We start from the raw sequence: 23,115 nt of genomic DNA, 5'->3' as shown, positions 1-23,115 counted from the left end.
CCAACAGTTCTGCATAAAGAAATTGTGAAAACAATATTTTTTTCATGAACACCAAAATAATATTATATACTGAAATACTGAATGCAATTATTCTGAAATTAATTATATATGAGGGTCTGAATCCTTATACACAGTATAACACAGAGGAATAATAGACCCATAAAAGAGCTGTTCTGAGGACCCGAGACATCAGTGAGCATGAAGTACTCTCTTGGGAAAAGGAAAGCAAGAATGGACCCTTAAAATGGCAGCCATCTTATATGACTTACTGCATAAGGGTGATAGACAAAATGGCTTCCAAATAGTTGTATTCATTTGGTTTAATGGGTAAATGCAGAGACGGGCAGTAATTCTGTAAAATATGTATTTCAATTCGTTTGGAATATTTTGTCATTTGTATTTCACTGCCGGCCTGAACTACAATCCAATGTTTTTTGTAACAAGATACATTTGTGTACCATTTTTTTTTTTTTACAGCAGTTCACAATTTTGTTGCCCCCATTCACCCTGCATTGCTATCAGACTTCTGATGGTACTATGGTGTGATGAGAGCGTCAGCAAAATTACCAAAACGTAATAAGACTTAGATCACAGGAGGTTGGTGGCACCTTAATTGGGGAGGACAGGCTCGTGGTAATGGCTGGAGCGGAATTAGTGGAATGGTATCAAATACATCAGACACATGGGTTCCATGTGTTTGATGCCATTGCATTAGCTTCTTTCCAGACATTATTATGAGCCGTCTTCCCCTCAGCAGCCTCCACTGTTTTAGATGTATCTTTTGCCTACTAAAAAAAGATAGAAAGCAGCTCTATTTTGCACAGGCAATCACTTGATAAAAAAAGCATACTAAAATGTCCCCTGGCTGTGATACTATAGAATGTATTTTATATGGGACGATAAGCAAAAGCTGTAAAAAAAGGTCCAATTTACAGTTCGTTTACCACCCGATAAGCTGCTTTTTGACATTTTTGTAACACTCAAGATTAATTAGCTGAAGCATATTATTCCCATTCCTCAACACTCCTGTCCCATCTGATCAAGTCTGGGAGAGAAGTTGTCACCATCAGAGCATATGATGAGTGACTAGGGATTTGAATGATGAAACAGTCACACGATTGGCCTACTTACATGTTTATCACACCAAATCATGCATATTCATGTGTTAACCCATGAGACTCACAGACTGGAACAAAGTTTCATGTTTTCCCCTTCTGTCCACCCCCATGCTGAGAGAGTGGAGATTTGGTGTTGTATTGGTTCAATAGTCATTCACATTCCCTGCATAGGATTGACACCACTTCCGGGCCGGCGCCCAGTCCAGCCCTCCTTTCTTTCCAAACCAAGACACCATGGGTGGGTGCTTCAGTGAGTGGTTTGCCACCCCAGCCCCCTGCAGACAGAAGGAGGCCGGAGAGAGTCATAGGCGTTTAGCTGGGACAGACAGCTACATTAACCCACCGTGGCCCCACGCCACCACCACCCCATTAATCTGCAGCTCGTTGGGACCCGTCAAGGCCGGCGGGGCTGGTCCCTCTTCAGGGAATATCGAGCCAAGACATCATGGGTGGGCGTCACTGCCACCCAGCCAGCACGCTGTAGTCTGCACTACTAGTCTCTATTTACGTAAGTCACTCTGAGATCTCCAAAGTCTCTCAAGGGCCCAACTCAGAGTTGAGATAAGCAGGCAATACTCAGACTTGTGTGTAAATCATTCATTTGGAGACTTGGGCAAAAATGTAATCACCGGCTCTTAAGTCAGGATACAGCCCTAAACCTGTTAGCTATATTTCAGTATGTCACAAGTCAGGAAGACTAGTTAAATACATATTTTTCTGGTCTAAAAAGTCCCTTCACATATTTTGCTGGTATAAAAAAATCCCTTCACATATTTTGCTTGTCTAAAGAGGCCCTTCACATATTTAGTCACTCTGAGTTCACCAAGGGTGAATCTGTTACAGCAAAAGTAACAGATTACTGTTGCTGTGAATCTGTTACAGCAACAGTATGTCATAAGTCAGGAGTCAGGACCAAGAAGTAGGTTAGAGAAAGTTAAAAAAATATATATATAGTACAGGTCATAGATATGCTGCACATGAAATATGAGTCTCCTTAATCTGTGCTCACCATAGAGGAGAATTTTAACAAGGCTTCTTCAAGGCTCAACTTCTAGGCTCAGCTGTAGCAGTGTGACTTCTGGGCTGATCCCAAAAGACACCCGATTCCCTATTTAGTGCACTACTTTTGACCAGGCTCTATATATGGAATAGAGTACCATTTGAGACACAACCCTGGTGTGAGAGACTGTCTGATCACTTGACTGCTCTGCTCTGACACACTGAAGTCATGTGGAGGATTTATTAAAGCAATATTCCAGCCCTGTTTGTAATCAACCTGTATGACATACTTAGTCATTTCTGAAATCGATGCGCATGGAGATATGATACAATCATGGCATATTAACCCAACGAGGCGGATGGGAGCGATCAAAAACAGCACATTAAAAAGGTTTAGAGCTTTACCTTACACATTGTGGCAACATATATTTTTTTTAATGCTCACTTGATAACTATTATACACCTTTGATATGATTAGGCTGTCTTGTCATAATCAGAGATGGGCAGTATTTCTGTTACATGTATTTGAAATACGTATTTCAATTACTTTTGAGTAATTTTTATTTCACCGGCCTGAAATACAATCCAATTTAATTTGTATCAAGATACTTTCGAGACCTGTATTTAAAAAAAAAAATGTATAGCAGCTCACCCTGCATTGGAATCAGAAGTCTGATGGCACTATGGTGTAATGAGTGTCAAAAATGTAAATGTAAAAAAAATTCTAAATGAACACTTGCAAGCATGCTGGGTATTATTCTAATGAACTCTGCCCCCAAAACAAGGACAATAATAATACCCAGTGTGCTTTGCAATTGTTCATTTTTACATTCACATTTTGGTTGATTAGAAGACACGCTTATCCATATCGACTTACAGTCAGTGCATTCAACTAAGGTCGATCAACAAAAAACACATCACAGTCATAGCAATAATAATAAAAAAAATTTTTTTAAACATTACTGAGAATGTTGTTGTAGTTAAAGCATCTACTTTTATATATTTTGTATTTTGAATGAAAATAGCAACAACAATATATATTTTATGTAGATTCAATACTTTGCTTGCAAAAGCCTCTTGTATTTTATCTCGATACAATACTTGGCAAGTGTCTCTTATTTTATCTTGAGACATTGATCTGTCGGATATTTTGTATTTGTAACAAGATACTTAGACGTATCTTTTGCCCATCTGTGGTCAAAATGTCAGTCATGAGTTCATAGAAGTGAGGAGCCATGCTGTTTAGATGCAGAACCTGTTTTCTCTCTTTAACACAGCACAGCAACAGTGAGTCTGCGTCTGCCATGTACTAACCTCGAGCTAAGCAAGTTCATATCCCGGTCTCTCTCTCTCAAGGAATTATGCAATTACATTGCAGTTGTCCAGGTCTTCTTTCTCTCTCACTCACGCTCTCTCTCTCCCTCTCTTTCTATTTTCCAGCAATTTTCCACTTGAGCAGACCAACCTAAACTGTAAGTGTCAGGTGAAGGAGTGAGGAGGGATCTGATATCAGGTGAATGATGCATGAATCCCTGGGGTTTGATAGACAGGGTCGGCCTTACCATTTACCCTTAGAGATATTCACGGGTCACTGCCGGTACAAAAGTGCACTCTGGGCTCATATTCATTATTTGGATTAACTTTATTTATTATTATTATTAATATTATAAAGCGTCTCAGAGTATTGAGTGCTGATCCAGGATCAGTTTTGTCTTTTGGATCATAATGAATTAGATGAAGCCACTGGTTCTGGACCCCGTTTTGGCTTGGTGGGAGATCTGGCGACGTGCCCTTGGGCGGGGCACTTGACCCTGGTTGCACCTGTGGGTCGCTCTGGACGGGAGACGATTAGATGACTGAATGTAATGTAAATGTTGAGTGGCTTCACTGCAGGTAGATTGTATGTTTTAATATTTTAAAAAAGATACAAAAAAAGATTAGAGTCGGAGAGATGGGTGGGACCTGATCCTAGATCAGCACTCCTACTGTGAGGCGTTTCATGAATACAGGCCATGGGTTCTTTTGGACCTCCACGGGATAGAATGAAGGCATAGGAACTGCAAAAGGCACAGGGCAATGGTAGGACAAAGATGGAGAAGACAAGCCAAGTTGGAGTATTTTTTCCATTTACTACACCCTGGATAATGCATGTCATTAACCTATCAAGGTGCTGGAATATTTATATGACACAGTTTGAGAAGCACATGAAACATGATGAAGGATGGATAAATAGCTTAGTGTAAAAGCAAAAGTTATTCAATGATGAAAAGTGTTATCCTAACAAACCTATGTAACTTTCCCACCGAAAGGATCAACAGCAGCTAATAAACCAGCTACGGTCCTTGTGACATTTTTTAATCATACATCAACACGGAATTAAACATTTGCATCAGGGATTTATCGTCACCTTATGTCTGGCTGATGGAAACATAGCTAGGCGGTAGATAGATTATGTGTAGCGTGCAAACTGTATTTATCGCTGATAGGAGATACTGTACCAGTGGGCAGATAGACAGGGATTCAAAATGACTGGCAGTTTGCTTCTATTGATCAGCTATGCGAGAGTGATTTAGTTTGCCACTTTAAGTCTTATTATAGGTTTTGATATATAATAAGTGATATAATTCTGCCTCGTTGATTACAGGATGTATGGGACGGGGTAAGATGGGTGGATGGTTGAGGAGGCAGTTACTGATCCTTATGATACCTGTCTACTGTTGGAGAAATAAATATCTGATGAAGTTGCTACAGACAGACAGACAGACAGGACACACACAATTCAATGATGATGGTGGAGCAGTTGTGTGTGACTCGGGCTGCCTCTTATATTGGCCTCTTTCTCTGTGTGACTCTTTCTAGTAGTAGTGGGTCTCTCCTACTATCCGTCTTTCTCTCTGCGACTCTCTACTAGTAGGCTAGTGTTTGGGTCTCTCCTCCCCTATGGTGACATCAGACAGCCCAGCAGTGTTATCCAGCAGGCAGCACCACCTCCCTTCAGGGATAAGATTTTATGACTGAAACCTGACACTGTTTCTGTGTCCTATAAGCGGCAGAGCTGTAACTCACTTCAAAGGCAGCTGGCATCAAATCACAGCACGGCCATAAATTGCCCTGTCACGCCTGGGCCAATCAGGACAAGGCACTAAATCACACGTCGCGCCGGCGGCCAATGGAAAGACGGCGGCGGTAAATCTGTCAAGGGTATGTCTGTTAACGGGGTTGTGGTGTGGTTGGGGAATCCGTGGGGAGGGAGGAAGAGAGGGGAGAAAGTGAGAGAGAGAAAGAATAGATGACAGAGGGAGGAGGGGAGGGAGAAGGGGTGGGTGAACTGAAGGCTACAGCGGTATGCCACAGAATAAAACGCTTGTTTTCTCCCTCTCATTCTTTAGCCACGCCATGTTCAAAGTCACATCCAAAACATACTGTTTAAAAAACTTAAAGAGCATAGAGAGGGCAGACAGAGGAATGTGACAAAAACAAGACTAAACACAGCCACAAAAGAGGAGAAACATATGTGTGTGCCCCCCCCCCCCGAGGGATGGTACTGGAGTTGGATAACACCAGGAAAAATACCCATAAACCTTTACTGCCACCACAGACGGCTGTATGTCTGATGTCTGCAGTGAAAATGAGTTATGGGAATTATTTTTTCACCCTCTCTTTGCATCACTACCCAACTCCTCCAGTCCAAACTGTAGGTTGACTGTTTCATAATAACACTCACCTCTGGCTCTGATAGCCATGAAACAGCAATATCAGTGGGCAGACAAGCTGGGACAAGCTGGAGGCATGAGGGCAGACAGTGGGACTGACTGGCTGGAGGCAGACTGCCCCGGGTCTAGGGGTCAGGGGCTGTGAGCTGCATGCTCTGCTCAGAGAGGCCTCTGGCTGACCAGATGTGGTCCCTCCTCCAGCTCTCTGCAGCAGTCTGCAGTCAGCGGGTCCAAATGAAGAGCGGTTGTTGTCTGGGTACTACAGCACAGCAAGACAGAGGCCTGGATCTGAAGGGATTTCATTATGCTTCTAAATCACAAAGAGAGAGAGAGAGCGAGAGACAGAGATAAACTACCAGCTCCTCTTCCCACATCAACAGCCTTGTGCGGAATGACATCTGAGGGTTCACATCACGTATGACACTTTTCACATGTGTTAGGACATAACATACTATAAAAAAATTAAATGAGAACAGACTTTCAGTGAGGAACAAGGAAAAACATTTTGCCAAAAGTAAACTGCTGAAGGCATAGGAACTGCAAAAGGCATAGAGGAATGGTAGGACAAAGATGGAGAAGACAAGCCAAGTTGGAGTATTTTTTCCATTTACTACACCCTGGATAATGCACGCCATTAACCTATCAAAGTGTTGGAATATTTATATGACCAAGTTTGAGAAGCAAATGAAACATGATGAAGGATGGATAAATAGCTTAGTGTAAAAGCAAAGTTATTCAATGATGGGGGAAAAAAGCGTTATCCTAACAAACCTATGTAACTTTCCCACCGAAAGGATCAACAGCAGCTAATAAACCAGCTACGGTCCTTGTGACATTTTTTTTATCATACATCAACACGGAATTAAACATTTGCATCAGTGATTTATCGTCAGCTTATGTCATTGATATTAATACAATAATTGTTTTCTCTCGCAAAAGCAGACTGTGTGCTGAGTTATGGCTGAGGGGGCCAGGGCAGAGAGAAAGTGCTGTGGTCTGTGCTCTGATGGTGTTGTTGTTTTTGGCCGGCTACTCCACAGAGCAAAGCAGCAATGATTTTCTATTCTATGGGAATCCATAAACAGCCCCTCTGAGGGCCACCATGGCGACCAGAGCCATAAAGCATGCCATACTGTAGTGATGCTGTTGAGAAGAGGAGACCAGCCCTAGACCCCTTTACTACCCCTCCTCCATCCATGCTTTCAGTCCCAGCTCCCCTCCATACACACACACACACACACACACACACCACACACACACACACACACGAATGCGCGCATGCATACACAAGCCTTTATAGCTCTCGTTCACACAGTCTGTGCCAATAAATGATTTTCTGATTGGTTTAAATTGAGTAAATGCAGCTCATGACTCTCTATTTTTCTACATTATTCTGTTGAAGGCAGACAAATAGGGATGCAAATGTTTGGTTTGTGTGACGCGTCAGTCTTTCCTACGATAAAAAAAAAAAACGATGTCTTCTGAATGATCACATTGTGGACGCTGCAGTAGCAGCTGAGTGGATGTTTGAGCATTGGTGTATACCAGTGATCGATGAAGAGGAAGTGTGGGTAATGAAACAGTTATGGGCTTTGACCTACGGACCCACTGTCGGGCCTCTAGTCAGATCCTCTATTGTGTTGCTAGTAAGTCCACCACTCTTTAAGTGGATAAAAGGATGCCATGACTGACAGATGTGTTACCATCACTGGTACCATGCTATTTATTCACTCCAATATCAAACCAGTTTGCTGATACTGAAGGTCAACCTATAGCACATGTCTCAGTCAGTGTGTGGTTTCACGGGAGGGGAATCAGGAGATGTGAAGGTTAAAGAGGACATGGTTAGACAGCAGCAGATCTAGACAGCAGCACTGCCGTAGGTGCTTCGATTCATCTCACCGTGTCCTCACCCAGCAGAGGACGGAGGGAAACAGTTCAAATGGATCCCGCACGCACAAAACACACATTTGTAGTTCCTGTATTGCCATTCACTCACGTAGTTGTCATCTAGATGTTCTATATGTCCCAGTCACTGTGTGTGTGTGTGTCCTGCCGTCCCTTCAATTCCAACTAGATATTCCACCGGCGGGAGGGCTGGCAGCACCTTGGGGCAGTCAACGGCTATCTTTCATCAGATAATTATCTTTCATCGTAAAACGCCGTAGAGGTAATTTATATTAATTATACAGGAATGAGTATAATAGTCAGAAACGCCACGGTTGACACGCTGTACATAACACGCTGTAAAACAGCCAGGGGTGTGTGGTGGGCTCGAGCCTTGTATTTGATGGACAAAAACAGCGGCATTGTGTCTGAGCAGGTCGAATAAGCAAACATCTTAAGAAAAAGGACAATCATGTCTAGGTCAAGGCTTATAAGACCTCACTAGCAGGTTTGAGGCCTGTTGTTCTATGAAACACAAACTTGCTAAGAAAGGGTGCTTTGGTTCTACCTTAACAAGACTGTGAGTGTCGGTGTTATCAAACTCCTCTGATCTGACTGGACATTAATTGAACACTCCCTTCATCTCTTTCCGCCTTTGATATCCGAGCCAAATTCTCATTAAGGATAGAGGGAATAGAAAAGAGAAGGGAGCCCCAGGTGAACAGCAACCTCATCCATCCATTGTCAATTAGCAGTACATGCTCTCTGTCCTAGAGATGGGTCTGTACATGCTGGGGTTGTCAACTTAAAACAGGCTGTGTGAGTACATTCAAGACACCGAGGGAAAATCTATAACATTCACAAGCCTTAAAAAATATATATATATTATACTAAAGCCATTGTATTATCATACTGATGATATACTGATCCAATACGGTTCAAATTAATAAATGGTAGACCAGTTATGGAACATGGTACACATCTCAGTTTGCATCAAATACCTTATAGAAGTCAGATTGAGAATGTGTGTAACTACACTAGGGGCAATAGGCACCAAACAGACAAACAGGGAGGGACCATCTGGACTTCTTAATATCGATTTCCATTCCGAAAAGTTAAACAACATTTTAATTTGCGTGCCCTTATGAACACAACCCAGCAGTGCTGGAGGAATGCAGACACTAAAACAACGTGATATAGTGCCTGATTCTGCACCCATTTCTCTGGAGGGCATCTTTCAATTGATTTAAAATGAATGTGGTGGTGGTGGGGGGGCTCTACAAAAAAAAAAGATGAATTGCATGCTTCAATTTATCTCTCTATTGCTCAATTTGGATTGGATGTGTAGTGAGATTACCAAGGGAAATCAAGGTAACTCAAGGTAAAAACATGTAAGACATGATTCATCAGCACCTAAACACATAACGTTAACTGAAAGTGTCTCAATAAAGACGCACTTAGTTACATCAAAATAATTTACCTCAGCAATGGGTTTTGATGCATCAACCAGGAGATGGAGCCCTTGCTTTAGCTGTGAGTCTCTCCCTGTTTGGCCAGCCAAGTTCTCTGGAAATACATAGTCTGACATGGGAATGTTGCCACTGAGACAGTACATGATTCAAGTGGACTGAAATTCCACATAATCTACAGGGCATTATAAACTGGGGGGTTCGAGCCCTGAATGCTGATTGGCTGACAGCCGTGGTGTATGTATGTATGTATGAGCGTAATGGAGCATAGTCTACCAGTTTTCATTTATAAAAACCTCACATTAACATATTTCAATGTGTGACAAGATCAATAGGGCGACCAAGAACATAACCAACCACACAATATCAAAATAGTCGAAGCTTCAGTGTCTATAAATGTTTTTTATTCAAAAGATTTAAATGACTGAAGTTCATAAAGTATTCCGAAGAGCACATAGTGACGAACAACGATGTTGCCTGATCGGACCATATGTCTGGACCATAGAATTTGAAAGGAGTTATTTCTATGGTCTGTACTAACCCATGTAATGTTATCAGAGATGAGGGGCATGAAGCGGTCAACGGAAGTGGTAAGGAACTGTGGAAGAAAACACGAACCAAACCACTGGAATGTATGGACACGCTACCATCCAATATCTCTCATAGCTAGCGTTAGAACTAGATATCAGAAGAATACACCTTTACAGTAAAGACACACACATGATAGAAATGATTGATTCAGACAGACAAAACTCAGATATCCCTTCCCCTGGCAGTGTCTGATTGGCTGAGTGATCATCCTCTCATCAGTCCTGATTGAAGGAATGGTGAGTAACGAGCACAGGGGAAGAGATGGCGTCACAGAGAGAGGAGCCATGGGTAATGGTGGTACAGTGTTAAATGAGGGGAGTCGACAGGTTCTATCGTAGCAGAGACCATTTGATCTGTTCCTTGGCAGACTGCAGCACCTGTAGATGAAAAAAACTGGCCTTATAAAACAGATCATACCAACACAAGTAAACATACAAACAAACCTGTTTGTGTAATAAGCATCCAGCTTTCGTTAACGACATCCATTTTATGAGGGCATGCATCTCTCCTTACAAGCACGATTCGATATGCATCTAGATACATGGGCTCCGATACGATACAGGAGCAATACGTTTACTCAAAACGATTTGATTGTGTGTGATGTAGTGTTTGAGCTGAGCCATAGGAGGGGCAATTTATGTTTTTGTCCCCCCACTTTTAATCTGAAATCCTCATCACCCACTGATTAAGTTGTCATATAGCAGATTAAAATGTTGAGATATAAATAGACATGTTACTCTTTAGAAATGACTAAAACACAGTTTTGGAATTCACCCTCATCTCAAAAGCGAATGGTTTTGACAGTTGGAACCTTACGGAGGAAAGCTGCTCTCGTCTCGAGTTCAGACCAGTGAGGCCCAACAAAACTGATTACTGGTCTTGTTATGACATCACACCATTACCCTGTCCATGTAAATGCACTGACTGTTGAAAGCACAACTACCAAAAAGATTTTGTACAGTGAACCTGGCAATCGAAAAGCCCCAATCAGCAGTTAGGATGTGCAATCAGCAATATGAGTGTTCAATTCGTAGCATACACAGCTCCACCAGTAAAACACAATTTTCTACAGCGCATTTTGGTAACAATGACCCAGCAAATTACATTTGTTGTCCCTCAATTAATAAAGCCTATGATTTAATATTGCGAAAGCCATTTTACAAACATCAGAATGCTTAAGGTGTCACGCAGATGTAGCCAACGAATATTAGAACAGGGATAGGGTAGACCTAACCCTCGTTGGTGACTTGTTGATCAATTTCAATCGCAATTACATGCAAAAAAGTTTAATAGGCTGAACAAGAGGACGCAGCAATTCAGTCACAATAGATTATAGGTATTTTCCCAATAAGGCAGAAAAAATATATAAGTGAACAAACTTTAGTGAACAGGCTATTCGTAATGTTTCATTCGGTTTTCTTACCGATGCATGCTTCATTTGGATCAGTTTGGGCTCCTGCGGAGCGATGCACTCGTATCTTAAACTTTTGAACTGGGGACCGACGCGTATCGGGGAATCGTTACATCCCTACAATTTTGACTTCCATTTTTTTTTTATTGCACTTCAAAACGAAAGACTTTCCCTATCAAAACAAATGAATGTAATCCACCGATTGAATCTAATCTCATCCACCTTGGTTTAGAAGACCAATTGACCATTTTAAGGAAATGGAGGGAGACCATATGATTCACATAAAAATGCAATCATTAAATTGACCTCAACAAAAAGTTTAACAAAAGGCTAGATGAGGAAGATGAGTAATGCCAGTAAAGGAAAATATGCAGGAATTAATTAATCATCTTAATTCGTTGAAGGAAAGGAGAACCAGAACCATAAAGCATGAGGAAGACAGCCAGCCATTAATCAGTAGACAGAGAGAAAGAGAGAAGGGATGGAGAGAGAGAGAGAGGGAAGGGATGGCAGGATGGCAGCCTGTCACAGGCCTCTTAAATGAGAACATTAATCAGGAGAGGAGCTAAGCGCAGACGCACACAGGCGTGTGCACACACAATGGAAACCACCACTGGCTACCATACCATCAGCCAATCATTTCCAATTGTGTGAAAGCAACACGGTAGGATTGGAGATGGTGAAGTATGCGGATCACCATCATGTAGAGGAGAGAGGGACATTGGTAGCCTGGAAATCTAGACTCAATTCAGCTCCGTTTCAGTTTTTGTTTCACTCCACTGTCACTAAAACAAGAGAGGTGAAATGTAGCGTGATTCAGTCTGGATTCCCAAGCGAGGACATTTGGCACAGCTCTAAGGTTCTGTCCAAAATGGCACCCTATTCCCTATATAGTGAACTAACTTCGACCAGAATCCTATGGGCCCTGGTCAAAAGTAGTGGACTACATAGGGAATAGGGTGCCATTTGGGACACACCCTAAGTCTCAGGAGAGTGGAAAGTCAATAATGCAATGGAGCATATTCCACACTGAGCAGTGTAGTATGTTGAGATGAACGAGGTAATTAGGGCTGTTTTTCCTCACCTGGGTAACAGTCTGCTCTGAGTAAGGCACATCTTCCCCCTGTAGGAGAGAACACATAGTGGCCTTCAGGGCATAACAATAACATTTTGGTCCACCAGCCGCTGTGGTAGATTTAAAAAAAGAATCTACCAGCCATTCAGATTTTTTACAAGTCCCCCCCAAAAAAAAGGCCCTAAAATTACACCAACAAAACAGATGAGCATTACTAGTAAAACGTAAATAATCTGGTATATTGAATAGTTGTAATTTTTTGTCATCTCAGTCTTTTAACCAAAATATCACAGATGAGACAAAAATGTCACCTGCCCCTTTAAGGGCGGGAGGTTGCCGTGGTTGCACGACTGGAGTCATGTTTGTGCCCGTGAGATTTAATCTGACTAGTAGCCGTGTCATCTTCTCTTCCCTAACAGTTGAAACTCAAAACATAGAAAAACAACCTAGCTTGTTACAAAACCATGTAAACAGCCAAGAAACAAGCATAAAGTCTCACTTCAGTAAACTTTAGTTTCACCTGCGCACAACCCCCAGCCAGGCAGTGTTTCAGCGCAAGGTGTGATAGGCTATATAGGATTCGTAGTTCTTTGATTTTGTAAGATTAATTTACCAGCTATGATACAAAAATGGCAGAAATACTTTGAAAACATCTACTGCAGCATTTATTTGACTATAAATGTGATCACACTTGACTTTTATTCACTAATGATAGTGAAATGCTCACACTGTGGAGGCGTGACCACCCACCAACAGTGGCTGGTGAAATAGACACATTTTCCACCAATGACAAAAATCTACCCGCATTTGGCAGGTGTTCTTAGCTCCTGGTCACACAACAGCACCAATACTCAGAACACTTTCCATTAAGGTCCACTAGGTTGAGTGAAGAGTACTTTCTAGGGGGAGGATGGGAGGGGAGGAGAGAGACCTTTACTTACCCTTAGAGCTACGCGGTGGACCACTTGCTGAGGATCACTCTCCAGAATCACGCTGTAGGAGACAGCAGGGGAAAGCTTGTTATCACTCACACACTGCAAGGACAGTGGGTGGGTAAATAAAAAATAATAAAAAATAATAATCACTGGGGGAAGCCAGAAATAAAGGCATATTTCAACACATGTGTTGTGATAATTGCGTAACCTGTTAGTTCATATGTCTTGCCACTGTGATATAAAGGCAGAGACAATAAGAAGACACAGCGGCAGAATAATTTCAACCACACCTTTGTTTCATCACAAAACCAGAGAGCAACCTCTGTCCGGTGGAGTCCACAAAGCATATTGCATGTAACAGTTACATGACCTACAGCATGGTCAAGCAAGTTAACGTTTCCGACATACTCGCACCACTAAACAACTATGGATTTAGAACCACGGAGAGTTACCGCAAGTCGCAAAGAAAACAGGAGCTGCCTCCACTATTTCAGCACCATTTCAACATCATCAAATCACCAATGTTTATTAGTCTAATACAGTGACAACTAAAAGGCCAGAGGTACAATGTATGAATTAATGGTTGGGTCAGAATCGCCATTACAATCATTGGCCAGTACGGAGAATAAAGTAAAACCACAAGTCCAAATGTCTATCTCCATCCATGGCTAATTTAGGAAAGGGCCAATTTTACCTAGCTAGCTACTGGAGGACAACACAACGAGATGCAACCATTCAGGTTTTTCTGTCAAAGACGTTTTGCTCTCGACGCGATTTGATAGGAGTGACGATAGGAGTGACGCCAAATCCAAACTGGCTTCCATTGAATGCTATGGGCAGCAACAACGTCATACTCTTTTGGACCAGACAGCGTCAGATAGATGCCCTACACAGAGGGGCACTGTTTCATTTGCTCTGAATTTTTTCTTTCTGGTCAATTTTTGGGGGAAGCCTGGCTACCCTTGGCATCCATGAATACGCCACTGCCCACACTTGTCTTACTAGCACTGATTTTACTGACAGCTGCTTTACTGAGAAAAAGTTGTATTTACTATGACATGTTGTCGTCTTACCTAGCTACCTTAAGATGAAAGTCATTCTGGATAAGAGGACGGCTCAACTATCAATGTATAAAATATAGAACTCACCCTCCATCCACAATTTCATCCACAGCTAGAAAGAGACCTTCCATGTTCTCAAGTAGAGCTCTCCTCTCAACATTCTTCCTACAGAGACAGACAAATCATTTTCAAGGCTTGCCTTTTAAAGACCGATGACTAAATATGTGCTTTAATTAATAAGCTTTAGATCTCACCTCAACATTTGGCTAAGTGAGTCAAACAGACAGTTCAGAACAGCCATTAGCATCAACTGTTGGAGGGAAACAAAAACACCCAACACACCAAAAAGGTTATTTAGAGAATGGCAGAGTGCACTGAAATGAAACATACAATTAATGCATTAATTGTTTCCAATCACGTCCTTCCAATATGATGACCTCATTTTCATGTGAGCTTCCAATAACGTAGAAGAAGAGATCAATGTTGCTCTTGTAGACGACTGTGAGGCCCTCTAGAAGAGCGATCTCACCTGAGTAGGCACAGAAACATGACAATGAGACAAAGAGGTAAAACACGATTCAATGACCTGTGCATGTGTTAGTGAAGTGCGAGTTGACTCATAACCTGCAGTCCCTGCGGTTATATCCGCGAGGCTGGTGTGTTTAGGGTCATGAAATATTGCGTGGATGAAGGGCATGTGGGTGGAGTGTGGGTTGAAAAAAATTGAAACTTTGCATTAAAAATCCATAAATGTATAATTATTGTGCAATTCATATCTAAAGTCTACATTGAGGTTTTTCTTTAATATTTTTTTGATCTGGTGTTAGGCCGTAAAGCTTAGGCTTACACACTAACTGTTCACGCGCCAAATGCTTTTGGGAATTTGGGCAGAAAAAGTTAACGGCGATCAACTGAGGCAAAAAGGACAATGTCTGAGTTTAATTCAATAAGAGAGAGTTACTGCACTTTCTCCCTGGTCCCTAAACTTCTTAAAACGTTCCCGGTCCCTAAAAATGTACCGAATCGTAGTCAACTAGATAGAATGAATGCTTCAATCGTTGTATGACATTTTCTGGTGACCAAGGATTCATTTAGTCTTCTAGGGAAACAAGTAACGACAGAAGAGATGCGTATCTAAGTATAGACAAGTTGACTAACAAATAGGCCTATGTTTCTGCTTATAATTTACTACATTTTGGTAGGCGATCTAAATTAGGCGTAATTGTTTTTGTTTTTTTATCCTGCACCCACTGTCAATTTTCTATATTTTTGTGGTTTAGGGTCGGGTACGGGCCTCAGATTTTCATTTTATCAAAAATAGTCGGGGGTTGCAGATGGGTTATTAGCAATTGCATGGGCAGGTGCAGGTGAACAAAACTGACCTACACATAACTAGTCTGCGTGCGTGTGTGTATTCAAATGCATTTCTTACTGTCAGTCCTGTGTGTCTTGCTGAAGATGTTCTTCTCAAAAGCTTTCTGTTCCTTCACTGAAGGGTAGGTGCCATCATAATACTGTCAATAAAGCAGTAAAATGCATGAACAGAATGAGGGGATCGATACCACAAATATTTTTGGTTGTTGGGTAAATCCATTTGAATGCAATCACTTTTTGACAGCACCCCTTTTGATTTGAATGAAACCTTCCATACATATTTGCCCATTGTAGAAAATGCTCAGAATGTGACTTTTTGGACCTGAATACAAAAACATTCAAGAGATAAAAAGGTGCATACCCCACCATACCATGGGACATCCATGTCTTGAAAAGATAAACGGTTGAGATTGATATCATTTAAAAGCTTACAAACAGGGTTGTCAAACTGTTTTATAATTTTGTCATCTTTTCTTTTTTCTTCGTAAATGATCTAAAAACGTGTAAACTCAACAAACCAAACAATTCACGTATGTTGTAGCTTAGACCCTACTTTACGTCATCTGAGGTTTTTGTGCACGTCATCGGTTGAGGCACAACATGCTCGAATACAGGGTGGGTGTCCTAAAATAATAAAATAGAAATTTAGACTTTCAAAATGGTACCGGCAGTACATCAGAGAATGTTGACTTGAATGGGAATACCGGTTTTAAATTATACTGGAAGCTATAAAAAATGTTTTTTAAAGTCCCATACTCCATATATATATATATATATAAAAAATAAACTCCCAGTAATTTATTGGGTATCACTGTGCCACCCTGAAGAAGGCACAGTGATGCCGAAATGTTTTTTTACCCAATGAATTACAGGGCGGTTATATATAGAGTGTGCGGCTCTTCTGGTTTTAATAGCTTACAGTTTATTCACCATTAGTCAGCACCTCTACACTAAATACTTTTCTCTGGGTGTGTGCCAGCTCATGCTTTTTATTAGTTTAAAATTATACTGTCAATCCTCCAAAGGATACCTATTGAAATCATAGAAATATAGATAATAGAATAGACATGACCATTTAAGTTGACATTGGTCTGAAGGGATAGAAATATAATTCATAGAATGGACCTATGTTTGAAATGACACCCACCTTGTACTCAAGAGCATGTTGTGTTTCAACCGATGGCTGGCACATCACAAAAACCTCTGAAGATTTAAAGTAGGGTATAAGCTATATATGCAAATAAGAAAAAAAGATAAGAAAAATTGGAGTATACACATTATTAGATAATTTACATTAAAAAGGTTAAAGAAATCGATTTTTATTCAACAATAAAAAATATATGAAATAAAATTGTTTGAAGATCCTGTTTTGTAAGATTATAAATTATATCAGACATAAATATGTATCTTCTCCAGTGATGGACATGGATATCTCATGGTAGGGTGCGGTATGCAAAATGGGAAACTTTGAGCACCCCTATCTCCTGAATGTTTTGGCATTCATGTCCAACAAGTCACTTTCTGACCACTTCTTCCATGGGCAAAGATGTATGGAAAGTTTTGTTTAAATCAAAAGGGATGTTGTCAAAAAGTGATTGAACTCATATGGATCGACCGTGTTAGTACATTTCCAATGGTAGACTAATGCAGCTGGGTATTGCATAACGACAGAATTAGTTACATAGCAGAGCTTGCCAACTTCGGTTCTGAATTACTGAGTGTGCAGGCTTTTGTTCAAGCCCAGTATAACACACCTAATCATCAAAGTCTTACTTTTGCATAGAGCCTCTCTCCATCATTATCCAGAATGAGGACTGCTTTCACAGTGTACAAAGATGGTTCCTGTTAGACAGATGTACACAGACATGAGTAGCAGTGAGGGGGAATATTGGCGTACTCTTCCTCTGTGGCGAAATAAATTACACACACAGATAGATAGAGGACTCATCTTTATATCTGTGCCATTATAACGTCTGTGACAGCATGGGCAGCGCCAATGAGGCTACAACCCATAGGAATTAGTGAGTTGCAAACTATTATTTATTTTTGAACAATTCATTTTAATGACTCGAGTCATTTCGTTTTTCATTTTAGTCGTTTGTTTGACCTGATAGTGCTGGCTGCAATGAGTACTACAGCAGGAATAATACACGCTCCTCCGGCTCAGCAGCTTCAGAGACGTGCTCAATTCACAAACAGTCTGTCATATGCGTGCAGGAAAATAGACATGTTTAGAATTGATATTTCATCGCATGGTGCAAGAATGACTGCAATTCATTGATTATTGAATGTTAGGATGGACACAGCTTTGTAGAACCAAAACATACACAGCCTCTGCTCAACAAATTCAAACGCGTATCGTTTGGGGGGGGGGTTGCAGTTCGCTTTCGATTGTGCTTATCACCAGGCCTGGCTACCCAGACTCCTTACTCCGGACAAACGCTACGCCACGCCTACGGACGTTAGTTTATTTTCAGCAATTAGAAGTATGTAGCGAATGACAAAGCAACAGAAGAATTGAGTGCGAGTAGTTAGGCTACTTATCACCCTCGCGGCAGTCAAGCTATGCATTCCGCCAAAACTAGACATTGTTTCAAATATATCAAGAAATACTCTTATTTGTACGCCAAGCAATCAACAAATGTACATTGTTTAAAGCACACATTTACAAGTCTCCGTCACAAATGACAGCTTCAATAAGCCCACTATGCTGAACGAGAGGCTTGTATAATCATGACTCTTTCAAGTTTTCAGGTCATTGTTCGCTGGTAGAGGGTCCTGCGTGCTCTGGGCATTACAGACTCAAATTAACAAAATGTGTCTTTAAAATGGTGGAAGCCCTCAATGGCGTTGGCCACTAGAGGCCTCTATCATTCTCTATGGGGTCCTAGGCGCCTGATTTGTGTCACTTTCGCTAACACACCTCACTCCAATAATCATGATCTCCAGTTTAGAATGCAATTAGTTTAAATCAGCTGTGTTTGCTGGGAGGGGTGCGACACCACGCCGGCCCCTGAGAACTGGAGTTTCCAAATCCCTGCTTTAAGGCAAAGATTATGGATGTACTGACGATATCGTTGTCTCTCCTTCCAAACAATGGAGTAGTTGTCCACAAAGCTGCACAGCGGGCTGTCAAACTCCCGCTTATTCCTTTTTGGATTGGTGGAAACTAATTATTTTTAATATAGTGTTGACGTCAATGGATAGAGATGCTATGCTAACAGCCTCATGTCAGAATAGCCAGCTCGAGACAACTCCGATGTTGTGGGATGTCACGCCCTACTTATCAGTACACTTGTAAAAAACCATTACAAAACTTATATTCGAACAAATAAACCATTACATTTTTTGTTGACCAAATTAGACACTGACCTCCAGACAAAAACTCATCGCTTTGAATGTAAGCGAAAAAAACGAAACATGTCCCCCTGCTGGGGAAGGCACATTTTTGCCGGAGTTGGGCTCTCGCTCGCCTCTTTCGCTCTGTCTATGTTACACATCATCAATCGTTAGCTAGCTAATTAGCTAACATTAGCAACTAGTTAGCTAACTAGCTATGATAGCAGGTAAGGACGCAAGAAATAAGGACATTCGCTAACGGAAACATGTTACATTACTAAGCTGACTAAGCACTGTGACCAGAGATAGAGGATTTAGCCACAGAGTTTCTGAACTTACATACTGTATCGTCTGATTAGCTAGCTAGTTACACTGTTGTAAATGCTACATCAGCTAGTTTGCTAAAACATCCGGCGAGTTAGCTAGCTAATATCTTCCAATTTCTCGACAGGCAGCAAACACATTATCTCTCGTGACGTGGTCAAAGTCACTAGACTTTAATAAGTCACATCAGGAATGTAACATAAAAAAACTATATTTTTCAAAACAAACGTTACCAGCGTTACAGTATCCATCTTCTTCCAATAGGTCCTAGCTAGCAATCTTCTTAGCTTGTTAGCAACCTAGCTAAATATTTATGTGATCTCCCATTGGATGATATTCCGCGTCAGTCATAACACCCCGATATGACACCGTCCATTCTGTACTGAGTACAGAGTACAAAGGTATAAGGCATTTGCCAACCAGTCCAGACCATTAAGGTGCAAATACTTGAGTGAATAAACTTTGAATGTAATGTTTCTGTTACTATAAATTATACAATTGGGTTACATGCTCATATCATTCATTATGCAGGATTTAATTGTGAGGGCCAGGGGCCAACATTTGTGGTTGGAGGAGCTGACAGTACTAATTAAGACAACGTTAGGGAGGGACTGTGCAGTTGGGCAGTAACATTTCCAGCAAGCAGGGGTGGTGGTATACCACTAGCTTGCTCTGTGGGTATTATAAAAGTTTCAAGTCAGTTAGATTTCTTTGACCAAAGGACATGCGCTTCAACTCCACCACTGCAAACCTTAGGTTTTTACATTACAGCATAATACAGTATAACCTACATGGTAGGCCTACAGTAATGAAGGTAGGCCAACTGTATTCCTCTCTGGCTTCAGCTCATCTGTTCTCCCCTTTGATTCCTATTGTGTGTCTGAGTATACTCAGTCATGTTATATGAAAAAGTTTTTTTTAAAGAATCATCCCACATTAAACCAACCTAATTACCCTGGTTGTTTCTTCTGGGAAGTATCAATCTGGAAACCCATACTAGTGATGGGGTTTCCCCTCTATTCAGAATGGCATCAGTGTTTACGTGTCAACCTCCATTTTGGTTATGAACATCAATTCTGTCTGTTATTGCAAGGAGTATTGTGAGTGTAATATTGTTTTCACAGGAAAGACACATTGCCATTGAAGTTATTTGTTTTTGTCATAGAATGTATTTTTCCAAATATAAATCTAAATGTATATTATATATTATATAGCCTGCATTAAATGATCATATTATCTAAAAATTCACTTGCAACAGTTATGTGGCTAACCGACACATTTTGCAATGCAGCAATGGGTTTTCACAATTGTACCACTAAAGATTTCGAAATGACCCTTGATGTCTGAGAGGAAACACAATATGCAGCCTTGACTGTACAGTCAAAAGCCTGAATGCTTCTCAGAAGAATGTTGGCATGCCACATGTTGGCATTGCTTGTACTTAGTATAGCAGTATGAGAACATTTATTTTTAACAGATTCCTCTGTTCTCATCCTTGATGCCTGTGTTTTTACAGTATAGCCTGTTCTTAATATAACCATGACAACAGTGACTGTTAGTACTTTACATGTTTAATTCCTAAATGTATTCATCATTTACTTCTATACAATATGGGCAAATGGGTTTTCCATTCAATAGAGAGGAAAGAGGACCTCCCTCCATAACCAAATCAAATGTTATTGGTCACATACATGTGTTTAGCAGATGTTATTGCAGGTGTAGCGAAATACTACTAGATTTATAAAGTATATAATGAACATCCCTTACCTACCAATAGAGGACCACAATGGAAACAAGTCTTTTGACTTTTTGTATATATAATACGCAGCAATTTTGGTATATGTATCTGTTTCCTGATGTAACATATTTATGTGTTTTAAATAGTCAAATAAAATAAAACACTTTTTGTATTGTGAGCAAAAGCAGGATTTCTCAAACTCTGTCCTGGGGCCATGGGTGCACGTTTTGGTTTTTACCCTAGCACTACAGTACACAGCTGATTAAAAGAATCAACGCTTGTTAATGAGTTGGTTATTTGAATCAGTTGTGTAATGCATGGGCAAGAAACAAAACGTACAGCCATTGGGGGCCCCAAGACCGAGTTTAGGAAACCCTGAGCTAGAGGATAAAAATGTTCATGTAACTGATGGAAAATCACAAGACGTGGACACTAAAGTCTAAAGGCAACACTTTGGCAGTATGCCCCTTCCTGAAGTATGCTCAAGACACTTTTAACGGCTTAATCAATATGACTAAATTGAACAACAGCATTTACTGGTGTAACAAATAACCTCTTTATCTGGTAGTTCTATCATGTTCATCATTACAGCAAACCTGATGCTCATGGAGATTCTGCAGAATAGTCAGAAGACGGTCTGTTGAGGTTGAGTAAAATGTTCGCCATTGACCAATTGTTACATCGGAATAACAGCAAATGAGGAACATGAACCTGCACTATCATTGCATTCATTGCTAATGTCTCAATATGACCAATGATAAGATGTTCAGATTACCCTAGTTGTGATCTTTCACAATACAGAGTATTTCACCTTTTTAAACCTCACATTTTGAAAAGTTGTTATTCTATGACTATGGCCTATTACTACTATCTTATAACAATAATAAGATTACATTTATCACCTGGACTTTTTCAATGAAGTGCAACAGGAATGTGTATTGTTGTTGCAGTGTGGTGTGTATGCATAGAGAGAAAAAGAGAGAGAGAAAGAGGGAAGACGGGAAGGGAGGATGTTGGGTAGAGGAAACTCTGCTGGGTGCTGATAAAAGCAGCATTGGGTGCTTATGAAGGGAGCTGCTAACTGCTGTGGTTTTTGCCATGAGAGGGGGAGAAGGGAGCAGCCCATGCTATCGCATTGTCCCTCCATCCTCCCTGCCTTGCACCGTCCATTGCACAATGCTGGACTAACACACTGGGCGTTGTCCACTGTCTACCGTCACCACAAACTTGCATTTGCCATGCAATGTGAAAACACATCGATATTAACTTAGGAATGGGAATGGGTTATATTTTGAACAACATCATCATATAGAGATAGGGGATGCTGGATGAAGCATACAAAAACACATTTTCCTTTCCATGTCTGTTTGCTATTGTCTCTGAGCATTATCTATTGCCAATGCTTGTGGTGATAATTACACTGAACAAAAATATGAACGCAACATGTAAAGTGTTGATCCCATGTTTCATGAGCTGAAATAAAAGATCCCAGAAATGTTCCATACGCACAAAAAGCTTATTTTTCTCAAATGTTGTGCACAAATTTGTATTTCATCCCTGTTAGTGAGCATTTCTCCTTTGCCAAGATAATCCATCCACCTGACAGGTGTGTCATATCAAGAACCTGATTAAACAGCATGATCATTACACAGGTGTACCTTGTGCTGGGGACAATAAAAGAACACTCTAAAATGTGCAGTTTTGTCTCACAACACAATGCCAGAGATGTTTTGAAGGATCGTGCAATTGGCATGCTGACTGCAGGAATGTCCAACAGAGCTGTTACCAGAGAATTGAATGTTGATTTCTCTACCATAAGCCACCTCCAACGTCGTTTTAGAGAAGTGGCAGTACGTCCAACCGGCCTCACAAACGCAGACCACATGTGTCGTGTGGGCGAGCGGTTTGCTGATGTCAACGTTGTGAACAGAGCACCCCATGGTGGCATGGGGTTATGGTATGGGCAGGCATCCGCCGCCATCACCTCATGTTTCAGCATGATAAAGCACGGCCCCATGTCGCAAAGATCTACAATTCCTGGAAGCTGAAAATGTCATAGTTCTTCCATGACCTGCCTACTC

The 23,115-nt window shown here is 41.0% G+C and overlaps 1 protein-coding gene across 4 annotated transcripts; it reads right to left on the bottom strand.

The window, feature by feature from the left end:
- Nucleotides 1-9,573: 9,573 nt before the first annotated feature.
- On the bottom strand, nt 9,574-19,680 carry LOC139542262 (coatomer subunit zeta-1-like). Of its 4 annotated transcripts, none has more exons than XM_071347475.1 (9): nt 19,530-19,680; nt 17,407-17,475; nt 15,692-15,773; nt 14,697-14,788; nt 14,514-14,569; nt 14,347-14,424; nt 13,205-13,256; nt 12,273-12,311; nt 9,574-10,154 (listed from the first exon to the last, which is right to left on the bottom strand). In XM_071347475.1, exons 1-9 carry the CDS (start codon nt 19,545-19,547, stop codon nt 10,107-10,109), a joined length of 534 nt encoding a protein of 177 aa, XP_071203576.1. In that variant the 5' UTR covers nt 19,548-19,680; the 3' UTR covers nt 9,574-10,106. The 4 variants fall into 4 exon arrangements, with proteins under 4 accessions (XP_071203576.1, XP_071203577.1, XP_071203579.1 ...); XM_071347476.1 differs by lacking the exon at nt 19,530-19,680 and adding an exon at nt 19,006-19,122; XM_071347478.1 differs by lacking the exon at nt 17,407-17,475 and having other exon boundaries at nt 19,530-19,649.
- Between the last annotated feature and the right edge of the window lie 3,435 nt (nt 19,681-23,115).

This window comes from Salvelinus alpinus, chromosome 17, assembly GCF_045679555.1.
Source record: "Salvelinus alpinus chromosome 17, SLU_Salpinus.1, whole genome shotgun sequence".
In the NCBI taxonomy this organism is placed as follows: Eukaryota; Metazoa; Chordata; class Actinopteri; order Salmoniformes; family Salmonidae; genus Salvelinus; species Salvelinus alpinus.
This window is presented reverse-complemented; position numbering and strand designations above follow the sequence as displayed.

Coding starts and splice junctions, on each gene's coding strand:
- LOC139542262 (XM_071347475.1), bottom strand. Junction 12,312..13,204: donor TCCACCGCGTAGCTCTAAGG/GTAAGTAAAGGT, acceptor TCTCTCCTACAG/GGGGAAGATGTGCCTTACTC. Junction 10,155..12,272: donor CAGAGCAGACTGTTACCCAG/GTGAGGAAAAAC, acceptor TTTCATCTACAG/GTGCTGCAGTCTGCCAAGGA.